Source organism: Acinonyx jubatus, chromosome C1 (genome assembly GCF_027475565.1).
Source record: "Acinonyx jubatus isolate Ajub_Pintada_27869175 chromosome C1, VMU_Ajub_asm_v1.0, whole genome shotgun sequence".
Lineage (NCBI taxonomy): Eukaryota > Metazoa > Chordata > Mammalia > Carnivora > Felidae > Acinonyx > Acinonyx jubatus.
Window position 1 is genome coordinate 137,043,362 of NC_069381.1, and position 16,236 is coordinate 137,059,597.

A 16,236-nucleotide genomic window follows, 5' to 3' on the forward strand; every position below is an offset into this window, starting at 1 on the left:
AAGCATAATTTAACTAATAATAATGGAAAGATTATGAGTATATCCATTTATTACCCAATCAAATGATAATAACGTTGTAGCCACTCAGACATTACTCTCCAAAATTCTAATGCTGATGTTATTGTTTAATACAATCATATCTGTTGTGGTATGTACATAAGTGTAAAGGTAGCTTCTACGGGAGACTTGGTCTCATTGGAGAACATGAGACATTCACTTGCAAATGTTGGAATGGAATAGATTTCTTATTTCACTCTAAACATTTCAAGGGCTAAGTTTATAATCATAGCATATAAAAATAAATGATTTAGACTTATATAATCATAAAATATTGGTATTTTACCTAATTTACATAGTCTTACCTTGAAAAATCAGTAGTTCATCTGGTATTCATTCTATCCTACTATATATACAAGTAACCTCACAAGGCACAAGATCAATGTGTGATGTCATTTTAAATATTTTAATAGAATTTACTCATGATATCACATGACTCAAAAAATCAATTGATTATTTTACCATTAGTAAAGTCTGTGTGACATTATTGAGAAGAATTTATAACATTTGATGTTATTCAGAAAGATTTATGAGGAATACCTACTTACTTATTTTTCATGTCATAATCTGATAGTCTTCATGGTGCTTTGAGTATAACTTTTAAAATATACATTTAACACTGCATAAACTAGTGACTGTATTCTTAGGTTGAAAAGAATGTCAGTAAAGCAGATTAAGAAAAAAAGGTCTATTGTATTAATCAGCATCCTACTGAAATATAAGTTTAATTTTAAATTGTTGGATTCATTTATTTTAATGGTTTCTTTATTAATACAATTAAAATGTATACACAAACCACTTCATAAATAAAACTGATGCACTTTACAAATAAAATATAAAGTCACTTTATTAATTTTCTTAGAAGCCCTATCATACTTTCTACACAGAAATTATCAGAGATTATGAGATCAGGGACAAATCTAGAGCAAAACATCTTTTATATATTTTGTCAACATTCACACTCATTAGCTTCCACTGGCTTCTTTTAAAAACCTCTCTTTCAGGAGCACCTGGGTGGCTCAGTCGGTTAAGCGTCTGACTCTTGGTTTTGGCTCAGGTCATGATCTCACAGTTTTGTGAGTTCAAGCCCCACAGTGGGCTCTGTGCTGAGAGCTTGTTTGGGATTCTCTCTCTCTTTCTCTCTCTCTCTCTCTCTCTCTCTCTACCCCTCCCCTACTCACAGTGCCTCTGTCTCTCTCAAATAAATAAATAAACTTTAAAAAAAAACCTTTCATTTTAGATGCATGTGTTGCTAAATCTTTATAAGCCTACATGGTAAAAATCAGAATATAAAATTATGTTGACTGATTTGAATATGCAGTCTTCAGGAAGTATTTAAGCTCCTACTGCAGACCAGGCACTATACCAGAAACTAGGAATATAGGAAGGACCTAGAGAGACATGGTCCCTGCTGTGAGGAAGTTTACAGTCTATGGGGAGAGAAAGCCAATAAACAAACAAATAAATGATAAACAAATGGATGATGAGAGGTACCAGTGAATTGACAAAGTTTGAGAGATTACCTATGGCTTACAGTATAGTCTCTTCGAGGAGGTAACATCTAATTTGAATTCTGAATGATCAAAAGAAGCCAATGCAAAGAAGTAAATCAAGCCACTAAAATTCATTTCACTAAAAGCCAATTCCCAAACTAATTTGCATATTGAAAGGAAGTAGAAAAATTAAAATGTCTGTAGAATTGTGGTAGATCTCAGAATATACACACACCCACAACCCACCCCCCCCCACACACACCACTTTTTGAATTTTATATTATTGTTGCTAGAATTGTTTGTGGAATAAATTTGAATTATGTCCTAAGTGTAAGATCTATCCCTGATCCTGAGTGTTGGTGAGATGTAGGTCCCTTTCATATCACAATATCTTTTCTGCTTTAACCTGTGTCTATTGGGCTTAAACCAAGCCATATAAACAAGGTGGGTCATAATGGAATCTTCGGGGGAGATGAAGGGAAAATGTTGTGGATATGCAGGTTTTTTTTAATGTTAAATTTGGAAAAGAGGAGAAACTATTGTTTTTAGATATAAACTATAAAAACAAAGCATGACTAAATATTTTATGATGAATCTCTTTAGGAAATAAAGTTATCAGAATCTTAGGGGCAAAGAGAAGATTTTAATATTTAGCAAAAGAGGACATACAAGAGGGTTTCAAAAGTTTGAGAACCATGGCCTGAAATGCTTTCCCAAAACTACCCTTTTGTCACTTTAAGAAATTTATCAAGGGTCTTAAAATTATGCAATTCCATTTTAACAAAGAATTCTCAGTAAATATGCCAAAATGGCTGAAATATTTATCTGAGATTTATTTGTAGTTGCTAAAGTCTAGGAAAAAATCTATGTTCACAAGAGGGAAGTGAATAAATTATATATGTGTGTGTGTGTCTGTGTGTGTGTATCCCCAAAAATACTATCCAGCAATTAAAAATAATATTTTGGAAAAATATTTAATGCCATAGTAAAATGCTCAGGATGAAAATAAAGTACAAAGTGGTCATGATCCAATATTTAAAGGAAAAAGACATGTTTAGAACATGAAAAAAACTTGGATTCAGTACAACTTTGGAGAGCAACTTGGCAGTGTCTGAAAAATTGAGACTGTGCAGACTCTACAGCCTAACATGAATATGATTGATACACCAATAAATAAATAGTTCTATAATAATATGATAGAATACCATTCAGATGTTAAAAATTAACAAATTGGATCTACATGTCTGAAACAGGGACAGATCTATGTATCTCAACTGAGATAACTCTCAAACAGTGTTGAATTTTAAAAAGCAAGTTGCAGAATGATATATATGTGTAATAGTATTTATATAAAAATTTTGAAACACATATACCAATACCAAATATTGTTTACATATACATATAGAGGGAATAAACATATAAAAGCAAAGCCTATAAGAATGAGGACCAGATTTATGATGGTGGTTGCCTTTAAGATGGAAGGGAAAGAAATAGGACTAAAAAGAGAGATGGGTGGGGGAGGGAGATAGTATTTAGCTCTATCTGTAATGGAGTTTTATTTTTAAAAATAAGCAAAACTGACAAAATGCTTACATTGTGAATTTGGAGTAGTGGTTTATTGTTATAATAATTTCTTTTTTAACATGTGCTTTTAAAATTTTCTAAAAACAACAATTAAAAGAAAGTACATTCAGGTTTGCAGTAGTTATTCAACACTGAGATTACAGTCCAATTTAATTTTCACCTTCAAACATCTCCGAATTTTCCAAATTCACAAATGAATGTTGAGGAAATAGGTGCCACTTACAGATAAATAAATGATAACTATGTAGATACTCGACCTCCACTCTGTGAGGAATCCCTAAGGCCCTTGCAATTGAGCTGCTTCTAGAAGGCTGAAGTATCAGCAAAAAAAGGATGGCCGCCCCATCCCCCCACCCCTCTTCCCCAGGGACAAAAGGAAGTTGAGGGCTGGCTGCCTGCATAGTGTAGAGATATAAAAGGGCCATGTCCCCTTTTGTAGCAACGTGGATGGAACTGGAGAGTGTTATGCTAAGTGAAATAAGTCATACAGAGAAAGACAGATACCATACGTTTTCACTCTTATGTGGATCTTGAGAAACTTAACAGAAGACCATGGGGGAGGGGAAGGAAAAAAAAAAAAAGAGGTTAGAGAGGGAGGGAGCCAAAACATAAGAGACTCTTAAAAACTGAGAACAAACTGAGGGTTGATGGGGAGTGGGGGGGGGGGGGTGGGTGATTGGTATTGAGGAGGGCACCTGTTGGGATGAGCACTGGGTGTTGTATGGAAATCAATTTGACAATAAATTTCATATTAAAAAAATAATAAAAAATAAAAACAATCCCCTCCTCAAAAATAAATAAATTAATTAATTAATTTAAAAAATGGCCATGTCCTGGGAAGGGAGGCAGGGGCATTAGTCTAAGTCAGTGGGTCTCAAACTTGAGCAGGCATCAGAATCACCTGGAAGGCTTCTTAAAGAACAGAAGGGCCCCCAAGGTTTCTAATTCATTAAGTCTGGGGCCAGGCCTGTGAATTTATATTTCTGACAAGTTCTTGGGCATTATTGACAGTAATGATTGTCCCAGCACCATGCTCTGAGAATTGCTGGTCTAAGCAAAACCCAGCCATCAGATATTTCTATTTTTCATTACTGAAATATGAGAGAGATATTTGGCAGGAATCAAGCCAATGTTATTATCTGGTGGATACACAAATTACTTAATGGAGCAAACCAGCCAGTCTTGGGGAAGTTGGAGTTGCATGCAAGAGCAGGCAAACAAAGAAGAAGGAGAAGGAGAAGGAGAAGGAGAAGGAGAAGGAGAAGGAGAAGGAGAAGGAGAAGAAGAAAGAAGGAAGGAAAGAAAATAGGCATCAAATGATCAGAAAGCTCAAAAACAGAAGTAGGGAGAATGAAAGCCAGTTCAATCTAATGATCACAGACCACTAAAGAGATTTCATTAGGAAAAGCAAATTAATAAAATGAGCATGAAAAAGGACTGTTAAAAAAAAAAAAAACAGGTTCAATAATCAGGGTCTGTCACTATTTGCCAAAACTGGGAGTCCAGAATAGCACAAAATTCATGCCTCTTTCCCATCTTCCACTAGCACTGGGAACTCTACTGGACTGGACTGACCCTTCCTTGCTCTCTCCATTCTTTCTCATCCTTCCTCCCTCTTTCCTTTATATTCTTCCTCACTGAACAGCTCTTTATTGCCAAACATTATACTGGACTATGGATAAAGAAGGGTCCCACCATCGTTGTACTGCAGCACATAGCGTAACACCTCGTACATAATAGCTGTTGACTAACTGTTGAATGAAACGTCAATAAACTCATAAATGATCAACAGGGGTCATAGTTAAAGGTACAGTGGATGGGAGACAAGTAGGTCATTTCTGTGAGAAACATAGACACAATGGAGTGGCCCCAGCAATGCAAGTTAGCTTGAGACACCATTGGGAATGCTACTACTTGGCACTTTTCCTTATACCCCACATTTTTCCCACTAAATTTTTGCTACTTTTCCCATTGCCTGATGATGTTTACCACACCCATGCCCATGGTTTGTGACTTTCAGCTAAATAAGTATATGCTTCATTGCAACACTTTCTATCCGTCTCAGCCCAAGCTGCAAATAGAGCTTATGCCTGAGTACATGATGCCTTTTAGCATAAGGCATTCTCCTGTGAAGAAAGCTCAAAAAATGTCCAGAGCTAACTTAATTATGTAAGTTTTTTAGGAATGTAGGTAAAGTAGTTATGTGTCTATTTACACTGTTTCATTCATTGATTAAGTTATGCATACATATTTTAAACATCTAAAATATAAATCCTTTTATTTAAATTTTTTGAAGTAATTTTAATATTTTCATATGAATCTTAAGTCTTTTAATACAGACCTTTCCAGAGCATAACACCTTCACTTTCAGTTAAGTTGTTTGAGACACAGCATTTTTTTTAATCTGTGGGTGATGCTGTCACTGGAAATTTTTATCACAAGCCACAAGTCCCACTTATATAACACTAGAATAATTATTTTCATTCATCTTTTCGTAAGTTTCATGAGTCCCACAGTATAATCACACATTATATATTAAATTGATTATAGAAAGGCTTGTATACCACAAGAAATAACACATTCTCCATTAGGAGTAAGTACTAAATCTTCTAAAAATTTATTTGCCATCTTTTCTTATTTAACAGATCCCTTAAGATGACCTCTTACAAGCTTTCCACCCTAGCCCTTATTGCTCTTGTTTCAAGCCAGTATGTCTTCCCCAAGCAGCACCTTGTGACTTAATAAAGGAATTAACAGAGTACCCCGTAATGGATGGGAATTTGTAAATCTTAACTATAAAGCAACTCCCACTCTTATATGCAAGAACAGGGGGGTTGGGGGCGGGGGGTAGGGAATCTCTTATATTTGGAAAGGTACTGTAGATTTCCTTTTAATTTTTTTCTTTAAAAAAATTTTCTTCTTCAGGCTAATAAAATGATTAGAAAAGAAAAGTAAATCATAAGAATATTTACCATTAAAGAGTGAGAAAATGTAACTGGATTAACACACAACTTTCCAATTGTCAGAACCTAAGAGGTGATATATTTTTCTTGTGAGTAAGAAGGAGGTTATGTGTGTGTGTGATATGCCATGATTATGGGTCTATCTTTAATAATTAGAAAGTTACATGTGGTGAAGAGCAAGCAAGTTGATTTAACTAGAGTGAGTGGAGCAAGTCGGAAGAAGAAAAGACGAATTTGACATGTGATGTTCACGGCAGAGAACATCAAAGTGTTTTGGTACACGTAGCAGTTTATTCCATTTTTAAAAGTGTGCAGCTTCTCTGTTTTTCAATATTAAATATACAGTTTACACATTTACATATGTTTCAGGCTACATTATTGGAATTTTGAAGACATGAAAACATCAGATGAACCAACCTGCAACATCTTGGATTCAGATTGGAAGATGAAGAGAAAGTTTAAAGAATGTGGCCTCTAAAGGCGGGTAGTACCTGGAAATATTAACCGACTCACACTGTAAAAATGAGACCGGTTTCTAGACAATAGAGGTTATTTTAGTCTGACATCAAGGTTCAAGACAAAATGTTGAACTAAAAACTTTACACTCCTCCCCTCCCCCACTTCAGACAGGTACCAGCATTGGTGAATATGATTTTCCTTAGTCAGAAGCACTCATTTTTACCCATGTAGACCATCCTTAGGAATTAAATATTGGTTATTTAATGTAGATTATAATGGGAAACTGATTTTTTCCACAATGGCAGATTTCAAGGACTTGGTTCCAAACTGAGCCGAAGCTTCCCAATGCATTTTGTACAGTCTGGGAAAAACTGTGCTGCACTGGCCATTTTTGAAGGCCATCATGCCCTGTAATATAAGGATATCATCTTATTGCTGATATCTTTGGAAAGTCCCAAGCAGACACAGAAAATGAATGGAGGCAAGGACTGTGACGGAGGGGACAAAGATGGAGGTCTTCCAGCTATACAAGTTCCTGTGGGTTGGCAGCGTCGTGTGGATCAAAATGGAGTGCTTTATGTCAGGTGAGCCTTGTTATTATCCGTGTCACCTCCAAGTTTGCAATCCCCAAATTAAGGAGGTAGAGTCTGTTCTTTTGAGGAACAAAATACCGTCACTGACAGCACCTCACATAAATTTGAATAAATGACCTTCCTGCTAGAAATATTTGAGCATTTTATTCTGTACTATTTTGCAATGTAAATTGCCTTAGGTTACAAGAGAAAATTTTTATGCATTACTTGTGTTTATATAAGGTGTCATTCTGTTTATCTCTGTAACAAGGATAAGGAAAAATATGAAGATTTCTAAAAGAAACATATAAGCATCTTTACCACATTCATAGGAAAATGTAAAATACTGGAAATAAACCCAATATTTCTTGACTGTATTATTCTGTCCTTCATCGTGCTTCCGCTGGCTTTTCTGATATAAGGTTGAGTGTTTTTATCTATAGACAGTTTCAATCATTAGTCTTCTTAATTCCTGATATTAACTAAAAATAATTTCCCTAATTTTTTCTGCACAGTTTTAAATCTATTCCATTGCATATAACAGTAAAAGAAAAAGTCATGATGGAGATGGCTGTTCATATCACAAGTTAAAATCATACAAATAAAATGCAAATGCCTGCTTTTTAAAATTTTGGTGGCATATATCTTGTGTACAGCAAGTTGAATGGAATAACTGAACTGTTGCCAAGAAGTTTCAGGGTTTTCTTAACTGATATACAATATTATATTAGTTTCATTAGTACAACATAGTGATTCGACATTTGTATACTTTATGAAATAGTCACCTCAATAAGTCTAGTTACCATCTATTATCATACAAATTGTTACACTGACTATTCCCTATGCTGTACATTACCTCCCTATGTCTAACATGTTTTATAACTGAAAGATCTATTTTGTCCATCCTCCCATTCATCTCCCTCTGGCAACCACCAGTTTGTTTTCTATATCAATGAGTCTGTTTCTGCTTTGTTTGGTTTGGTCATTTGTTTTGTTCTTCAGATTCTACATATAAATGAAGTCATATGGTATTTATCTTTCTCTGACATATTTCACTTAGATACTACCCTCTAGGATCAACCATGTTGTCACAAATGGCAAGATCTCATCCTTTTTTTTATCACTGAGTAATATTCCCGTGTGTGTGTGGGTGGGTGGGTGGGTGTGTGTGTGTGGGTGTGCATGCATGTAAAAATCTCCTTTGTCCATTCATCTATCTATGAACACTGAGGGTGCTTCCATATCTTGGCTATTGCAAATAAAGCTGCAATGAACATAGGAGTGCATTTGTCTTTTTGAATTAGTGTTTTCATTTTCTTTGGTTAAATATCTAGAAGTGGTATGCATGGCCAATGCAGTGGAATTGCTAGATTGTATGGTATTTCTATTTTTAATTTTTTGAGGAAGCTCCATGCTTTTTTCCAAACTTGCTGCTCCAATTTACATTCTTACCAATGGTGTGCAACGGTTCCCTTTCTCCCATCCTCACCAATACTTGTTATTTCTTATCTTTTTAATCACAATCATTCTGACATGTGTGAGAGGATATTTCATTGTGGTTTTGATGTGCATTTCCCTGCTGGTTAGTGATATTGAGCATTTTTTCATACGCTTGTTGGCCATCTGTATGTCTTTGAAAAATGTCCAGTCAGGTCATCTGTACATTTTAAAATCTGAATGTTTGATTTTTTCATATTAAATTGTAGGAGTTCTTTATATGTTTTGGATGTTAACCCCTTATTGTATATACCCTTTGTGAATATCTTCTCTCATTCAGTAAGTTGCCATTTTGTTTGTGGATGGTTTACTTCACTGTGTAAAAAGCTTTTTAGTATGATATAGTCCCATTTGTTTATTTCTGCTTTTGCTGTCCTTGCCTGAGATGACTGATCCAAAAAAATATTGCTAAGATGTCAAAGAGGTTACTGCTTATGTTTTCTTCTAAGAGTTTTATAGTTTCAGGGCTTATATTCTAGTCTTCAATTTTGAGCTTATTTTTGTGTGTGGTATAAGAAAGTGGTACAGTTTCCTTGTTTTGCATGTAGCTGTTTAGTTTTCCCAGTAACGCTTATTGAAGAGATTATCTTTTCTCCATTGTACACTCTTGCCTTCTTTGTTGTTCATTAATTGACCATATAACCATGGGTTTATTTCTGGTCTTTCTAATTTGTTCCATTGATCTCTGTGTCTGTTTTTGTGCTAGTTCTGGTACCATATTGTTTTTGATTACTATAGCTTTGTAGTTTAGTTTGAAATCAGGATTGTGATTACCTTCAGCTTTGTTCTTCTTTCTCAAGATTGATTTGGCTATTCAGGGTTTTTTCTCCTTTTTCATTTGTCACTTTATTCATTTGGATCCCCCCTTTTTTTTTCTTGATGAGTCTAGCCAAGATTTTGTTTATCTTTTCAAAGGACCAGCATTTAGTTTCATTGGTCTTTTCTATTTTTTTTTTATTTTTAGTCTCTATTTCATTTATTTCCACTCTGATGTTTATTATTTCCTTCCTTCTACTAGTTTTGCGTTTTGTTTCTTCTTTTTCTAGTTCATCTAGGTTTAGGATTAAATTCTTTTTTGGAATTTTTCTTGCATCTTGAAGCAGGCCTGTATCATTATAAACATTCCTCTTAACACTTCTTTTGCTGCCTCCCATAGGTTTTAGAATGTTGTGCTTATATATCTCAAAAGATTTAGAATTTTTCTTGTGTTTTGAAGCAGGTCTGTATCATTATAAACATCCCTTTTAACACTTCTTTTGCATCCGTAGGTTTTAGAATGTTGTGCTTATATATCTCAAAATATTTTTCGGTTTCTTCTTTGATTTCTTCATTGGCCATTGGTTGTTCAGTAGAATGTTGTTTAGTCTCCACGAATTTGTGGTTTTTCAATTTGTCTTCTTGTGATTGATTTCTAGTTTTATACTGTTGTGGTTTGAAAGGTGCTTGATATGATTTAAACTTGTTGAGACTTATTCTGCAGTCAAATACGATGTATCCTGAAGGATGCTCCATGTGCACTTGAGATGGAATGTTCTGTACGTATCTAATAAGTCCATCAGGTCTAGTGGGTCATTTAAGACCAGTGTTTCCTTACTGATTTTCTGTCTGGATGATCTATCCTTTGATGTAAGTGGGGTGTTAAAGTCCCCTACTTTTATAGTTATTACTGTCAGTTTCTCCCTTTGTGTCTGTTAATATTTGCTTTATATATTTAGGCCCTACTATGTTAGGTAAATAAATATTTACAAATGTTATGCCTTCTTGTTGAATTGATCCCTTTATCATTTTGTAAATTTCCTTTTTTGTCTCTTGTTGCAGCCTTTCTTATAAAGTCTATTTTGTGTGATATAAGTATTGCTACGCCAGTTTGTTTTTGTTTCCATTTGCATAGAATATCTTTTTTTATCCCTTCAATTTCAGTCTGTGTGTGTGTTTAGATCTGAAGTAAGTCTCTCATAGGCAGCATATAGATGGGTCTTGTTTTGTTTCTTTTAATCCATTCAGCCACCCTATGTATTTTGATTGGAACACTTAGTCCATTTACACTTAAAGCATTTATTGATAAGTGTGTACTTATTGCTATTATGTTCATTGTTTTCTGGTTGTTTTTGTAGTTCTTCTGTTCCTTTCTTCTCTTCCTCTCTTCCTCTGTGATTTGATGATGTTCTTTAGTTTTATGTTTGGATTCCTTTCTTTTTATTTTCTTGCATATCTATTTTAGGTTTTTGGTCACCATGAGGTTCATATGTAACATCTTATACATACAGAAATCTATATTAAGTTGGTGGTTGCTTAAGTTTGAAAGCATTCTAAAAGCATTACATGTTTGCTCTTCTCCCCACATTTTATGTTTTTGATGTCATGTTTTGCATCTTTTTATTTTGTGCATCTTTTCATTATTGTAGATATAATTGATTTTACTACTTTTGTCTTTTAACCTTCATACTAGCTTTACAAGAGGTTGATCCACTACCTTTTCTATGTTTGCCTATACCAGTGGGATTTTTTTCTTTCATATATTTTCTTATTTCTAGTCATGGCCTTTTCCACTTTCCCTTTAATAGGTCTTTTTTTTTTTAAATTTAATTACTTATTTTGAGAGAGAGAGAAAGAGAGAGAGAGAGAGAAGGGGACAGGGCCAAGAGAGAAAGAGAGAGAGAATCCCAAGCAGTCTCTATGCTGTCAGTACAAAGCCCAACACAGGGCTCTAACTCACCAACGTGAGATCAGACCTGAGCTGAAATCAAGAGTCAGACGCTTAACCTAGGGAACCACCCAGGCGCCCAGTTTAACAGTGCTTATAAAGCAAGTTTAGTTGTGATTAACTCCTTTAGCTTTTGCTTGTCTGGGAAAATTTTTATCTTCCCCTTCAGTCCTGATTGATAACTTAGCCGGATAAAGGATCCTTGGTTGTAAGCTTTTTCCTTTCGCTACTTTGAATATATCATGTCACTACCTTCTGGCCTGAAAATTTTCTGCTGAAAATTCAGCTGATAGTCTTATGGGGATTCACTTATATGTAACTAAATTGCTTTTCTCTGGCTTTTTTAAGGATTCTCTCTTTATCTTTAATTTTTGACTTTTTAATTATAATGTGTCTTGGTGTAGATCTCTAGATTCATCTTGAGATTCATCTCGTGCTTCCCAAACCTGGATGTCTGTTTCCTTCCCCAGGTCATGAACATCTTCAACTGTAATTTTTTCAAATAAGTTTTCTGACACTTTCATTTCTTCCTTCTACTAATGAAACCCCTATATGTAATGCGAATGTTAGTATGCTTGATGTTGTTTCAGGGATTTCTTAAACTTTACTTATTTATTTAAATTATTTTTTCTTTTTGTCATTCAGTTTAGGCAATTTCCATTACTCTGTCTTCTAGATTGCTGATCCATTCTTCTGTGACATCTATTCTGATCTTTATTCCCCCTAATGTATTTTTCAGTTCTGTTATGATATTCTTCAGCTCTGATTGGTACTTTCTTATATTTTCTCTCTCCTTGTTCAAGTTCTGTGTTCATCCATTGTTCTCACAAGTTCAGTAAGCATGTTTATAACCATTAACTTTGACCTCTTTATCAAATAGATTGTTTATCTCTATTTGTTTAGTTCTTTTTCTGAGGTTTTGTCTTGTTCTTTTGAACATATTTCTCTGTCTCCTCATTTTGCCTACCTCTCTGTGTTTATTTCTATGTATGAGGCATTTCAGCTATCTTCCGGTCTTGAAGGAGTGGTTTTATATATGAGATGTCCTATGGGGCCCAGAAGTGAAATCCTACCTGGCCACCAGAGCCATCTATAATTGTGTAGTTTCCCTATAATTGTGTAGTTTTTTCCAGACATACTCTCTGTTAGTTTTCAAAGCCAGTTACTTGGGGGGCTTGTCCCTCTCATGTAGGATCTAAGGGTTGGACTGCCTGATATGGAGGCAACCCACATCAGCAAAATCTCTTGCTTTTAAGGGACAAATACCATACCTTTGAGATCCTTCTCAACCATGGAACTTCCTCCCTAGAGTTCTTTTCCTTATTGAGACTGTTTCTCTGCCTCTTCCATCCATTTCAGTGCTGCCCTCTGTTGTGGAGATTCTGTTCATCTAGTTTCTAGGTCTTCGTGTTGTAGTTGTAGATTCATTATGTCCATGGGTGGAGCTGAGCTCAGGATCTTCCTACACTGCCATTTTGAACCTTGATCAAGTTTTAGTCTTATTATTAAACAAGTGGCACCTAAGTTACTTATTTTGTAGTTTATCAGTAAGTGTATGAAAGCTTATGATAACAAATCTTTCTTTGTGATATAATTAAAAAACTATTAGAAACAGGCTTAGGACTTTTTAAAAGATATCACATTGTATCATTACATTAATGCTCTTTTTTTCAGTGTGATGATTTGTATCGCAGCTTCAGTGGAATTCTCCATTTGTGCAAAAATGTATTTATATGAATGAAGTATTTTGTATGATATGAATACAAACAATTTCATGCCTTAACAACTCAAAAGTCAGTTCAGATTCTATCTCAGGTGTGTTTGCTTTGTTTGAGGTGTTTGTTGAGGTAAACTTAATTACCTGTTGAAATTCTTTTGCACATAAGTATTTCTGCAATGGTATAGATGTGCTCTATGTTAATTGGAGTGAAGGTATAAGAAAGCAGAGAATGTGGAGCTCACCCCACTGTAGATAAGATGGACAAGGACATATGGGATAACTTTTTCCAAGTTTCCTATTGCCAATGCTATTAAAAACTACTAAAAATACTTTCTTATAAATATAGCAAGATTTCAATGTTGTTGTTTATATTTGTGGTTATTCTAGTCTGTAGGGAGCAAATATATATTCATCTTAGAGCAAATGACTCTAAAATCTTGATAATTTAATTTTTTTACTCCATCTTATAAAACTACATAAGAAAGATACATCAGCTTTTCAGACTGCTGAGAGCTGAGTGGAACCAAGTTAAGTCTGGGAATCTGTCATTTATCTTGTTCATTCATGATTTGCCAAGTGTAAGTAGACTTCATTATCTTTTAGTGTGAGTTCTCCAAATTCAAATCTATATACTGAGAATTATTGTGGAAGCAAACTTTGTCAGATAAGGTAAAACACCATCAAATAAATTAAGTCAGCATGGTTTTTTATTTGTTTGTATATATAACTGGTTAAATTAGTACTTAAACATGGATAGGAAGCTAGCCCTCCTTCTGTAGCTCCCTTCTCAATGTGCAGTTTGCTTGTGATTTTTAGGTAGTCTCCAGCTGCTCCTGCTTCAGGGTGGCATTGAGGCTGCACCTTAAATTTCCCACCTGCTTCCAATCTTTTGAGCTTTATCTGTGCCATAAGACTTGTAGCTATTTTTTATGTTAATTATTACTCACAAAAGTTAATTAAAGAGCTACAACTGAAGGAAAGAACTCAACTGACTGATTGAGAGGAAATGTTTTTAAGTGTCTAGAGTAGAGTACTCTAATAGAATTCAGGAATTCTTGTCTTCATGTTTAATTTTACCATTAGATTCCTCTAGGATTCAGTTCATACACTTTCTTTAACTGTAAAATGCTAGGCAGTTTCTTTTCACAAATTCATGAATTCTTCACATGACAACTGAATGGTAATCTTGTTTTATGAACACTACCAGACTTTCAAAAGCATGAGATTGCCCCTACCGCTGGGGTGGAACTCAAGTCTGTAATATGGGAATTATTACTTTTTACGTATCATCTGAAAAAAAGTATTCGTCTAAACAAATGAATGTTTCAGTCAACAAAATTGAGTATTTTAAATGAGATTTTCTATGTGCATAAGTCACTTCTTTGACTGTCCATAAATAAAATATGAATTGCATTTTAAAACTGGTTTATGTATAAAAACAATTTTTTTAATTTATTGATCTTTGAGAGACAGAGAGAGATAGAGCATACGTGGGGGAGGAGCAGAGAGAGAGGGAGACACAGAGTCCGAAGCAGGCTCCAGGCTTCGAGCGGTCAACACAGAGCCTGAGGCAGGGCTCGAACTCACAAACCGTGAGATCATGACCTGAGCCGAAGTCAGACACCCAACCGACTGAGCCACCCAAGTGCCCCTTATTTATGTATAGATATGAAACTATTACCTGTGTTTTTATGCAAGCAGTCTGCCCCCAGTAGAGTAATGCTTTGTATACAACATGGAGAGTATTTTTTCTGGATAAATTTGATCAGAAGACTAAAGTGAAAGTTTTAGTAAATAGTCATAAATAAAAGCTATTCTTGAATGAAAAGTATATAATAGTTTTCAAAGCATAATATCTATTTAATACTATTAAAATCAACATGTTAATACAGATTGCCCATTTTAAACTAACCCTCATTGTAAATACAAATCAAAAGACTTGTCCTACCATCTGAATTTGTACCTAACCTGTAGACTTGAACTTGATCAGTATTCACAGAAAATACTGACTTTTGTGACCCACAGAGCAGTAACATTGAGAGCATTACCCCCAATTACCAGCCAGAAGATGTACACAGCACCTTCTGACATCTAAAACCCTGTTTTCTTACAGAGTTCGTGATCTTTGTCAGTTCTGTATTGCTCCTCTTTCCTTGCCAAAATGGTTTGGTTCCCCAGTACAATTTGAGTTGGACCACACTTATCTATCTACAAAGAAACATTGCAGGGAAATGTTTGGGGATTGGGGAAAAAAAGAGAAATCTGTTTTTAACATTGGGACAGTTTGGTTCTAGATTCCAAGATTAAAAGGAAGAACTTGCTGGCCACAACTTTTGTAGACTTAATGACTTTCTGGTTTGACTTCCAACATGTTTCTAAATTTCAGTCTTTCCTCAAACAGCTTTAAAAGTAGATCTACTTTAAAATAATGATTACTTTCATGTAGTTTTCTTGTTCCTCTCTTGCCTGTTTCTGTACTTTCTTAAGGACAGCATTCTTTGCCATTCTTAGTCCACTCTTGGTTTTCAAAATACTTTCATTTAATTTTCTATGAAAATCTCTATTTTTCTGAGAAATAGTTTGGTTAGAAGAAAGACCGATAGTGTTAAAAGCTGTAATTTAGTAGATAACATAATATTGACAAAGAAAATGCTTTTCCTTAATAGGAAAATGTTATCTTTTGAAGGACAGTAAGACTTAAGTTATGCCTTTTTTCATATAATATGTGCAGTCAGAATTATTTCCTGATTTTTTTTTTTAACTTTTTTACAGTCCCAGTGGGTCTTTGTTATCTTGCTTGGAGCAGGTTAAAACATACCTGCTTACTGACGGAACATGCAAGTGTGGCTTGGAATGTCCTCTTATTCTTCCCAAGGTAACCATTTCACAACACATCTATTGGCCATTTTGTTTTTTGTTTTTTTAGGTGTTTCATATATTTTTCTCATCTGGCATTTCATTTGTATATTACTTCTCCAATCATATATGCATTTTAAAGTCTTTATCTAATTAGATATCTTTTGCATGCACTCTGGAATGCTTAAAATTGTAGAAAATGGTTCAAGTCCCAGTCATTTTCAAAGGTGACAAACCTATATTCATATTAAATATTTCACCAAAATCTTTTTAGCATCTTTTCATTTGAGCTATACCCATGCCCATTATTTAATAGCGCAATATTTTCTTC

General features: G+C 34.6%; 1 protein-coding gene across 6 annotated transcripts in view; it reads left to right on the plus strand.

Annotated features, from left to right (window-relative positions):
* Positions 1–16,236, plus strand: part of MBD5 (methyl-CpG binding domain protein 5) — a 428,915-nt gene that overhangs the window by 360,589 nt on the left and 52,090 nt on the right. For all 6 annotated transcript variants that reach the window (XM_053215019.1, XM_053215020.1, XM_053215018.1 and 3 more), the window contains 2 exons: positions 6,467–7,140; positions 15,822–15,924. In XM_053215019.1, the coding sequence (XP_053070994.1) occupies positions 7,028–7,140; positions 15,822–15,924 (216 nt within the window). In that variant the 5' untranslated portion in view covers positions 6,467–7,027. The remainder of the gene's footprint in view (positions 1–6,466; positions 7,141–15,821; positions 15,925–16,236) is intronic.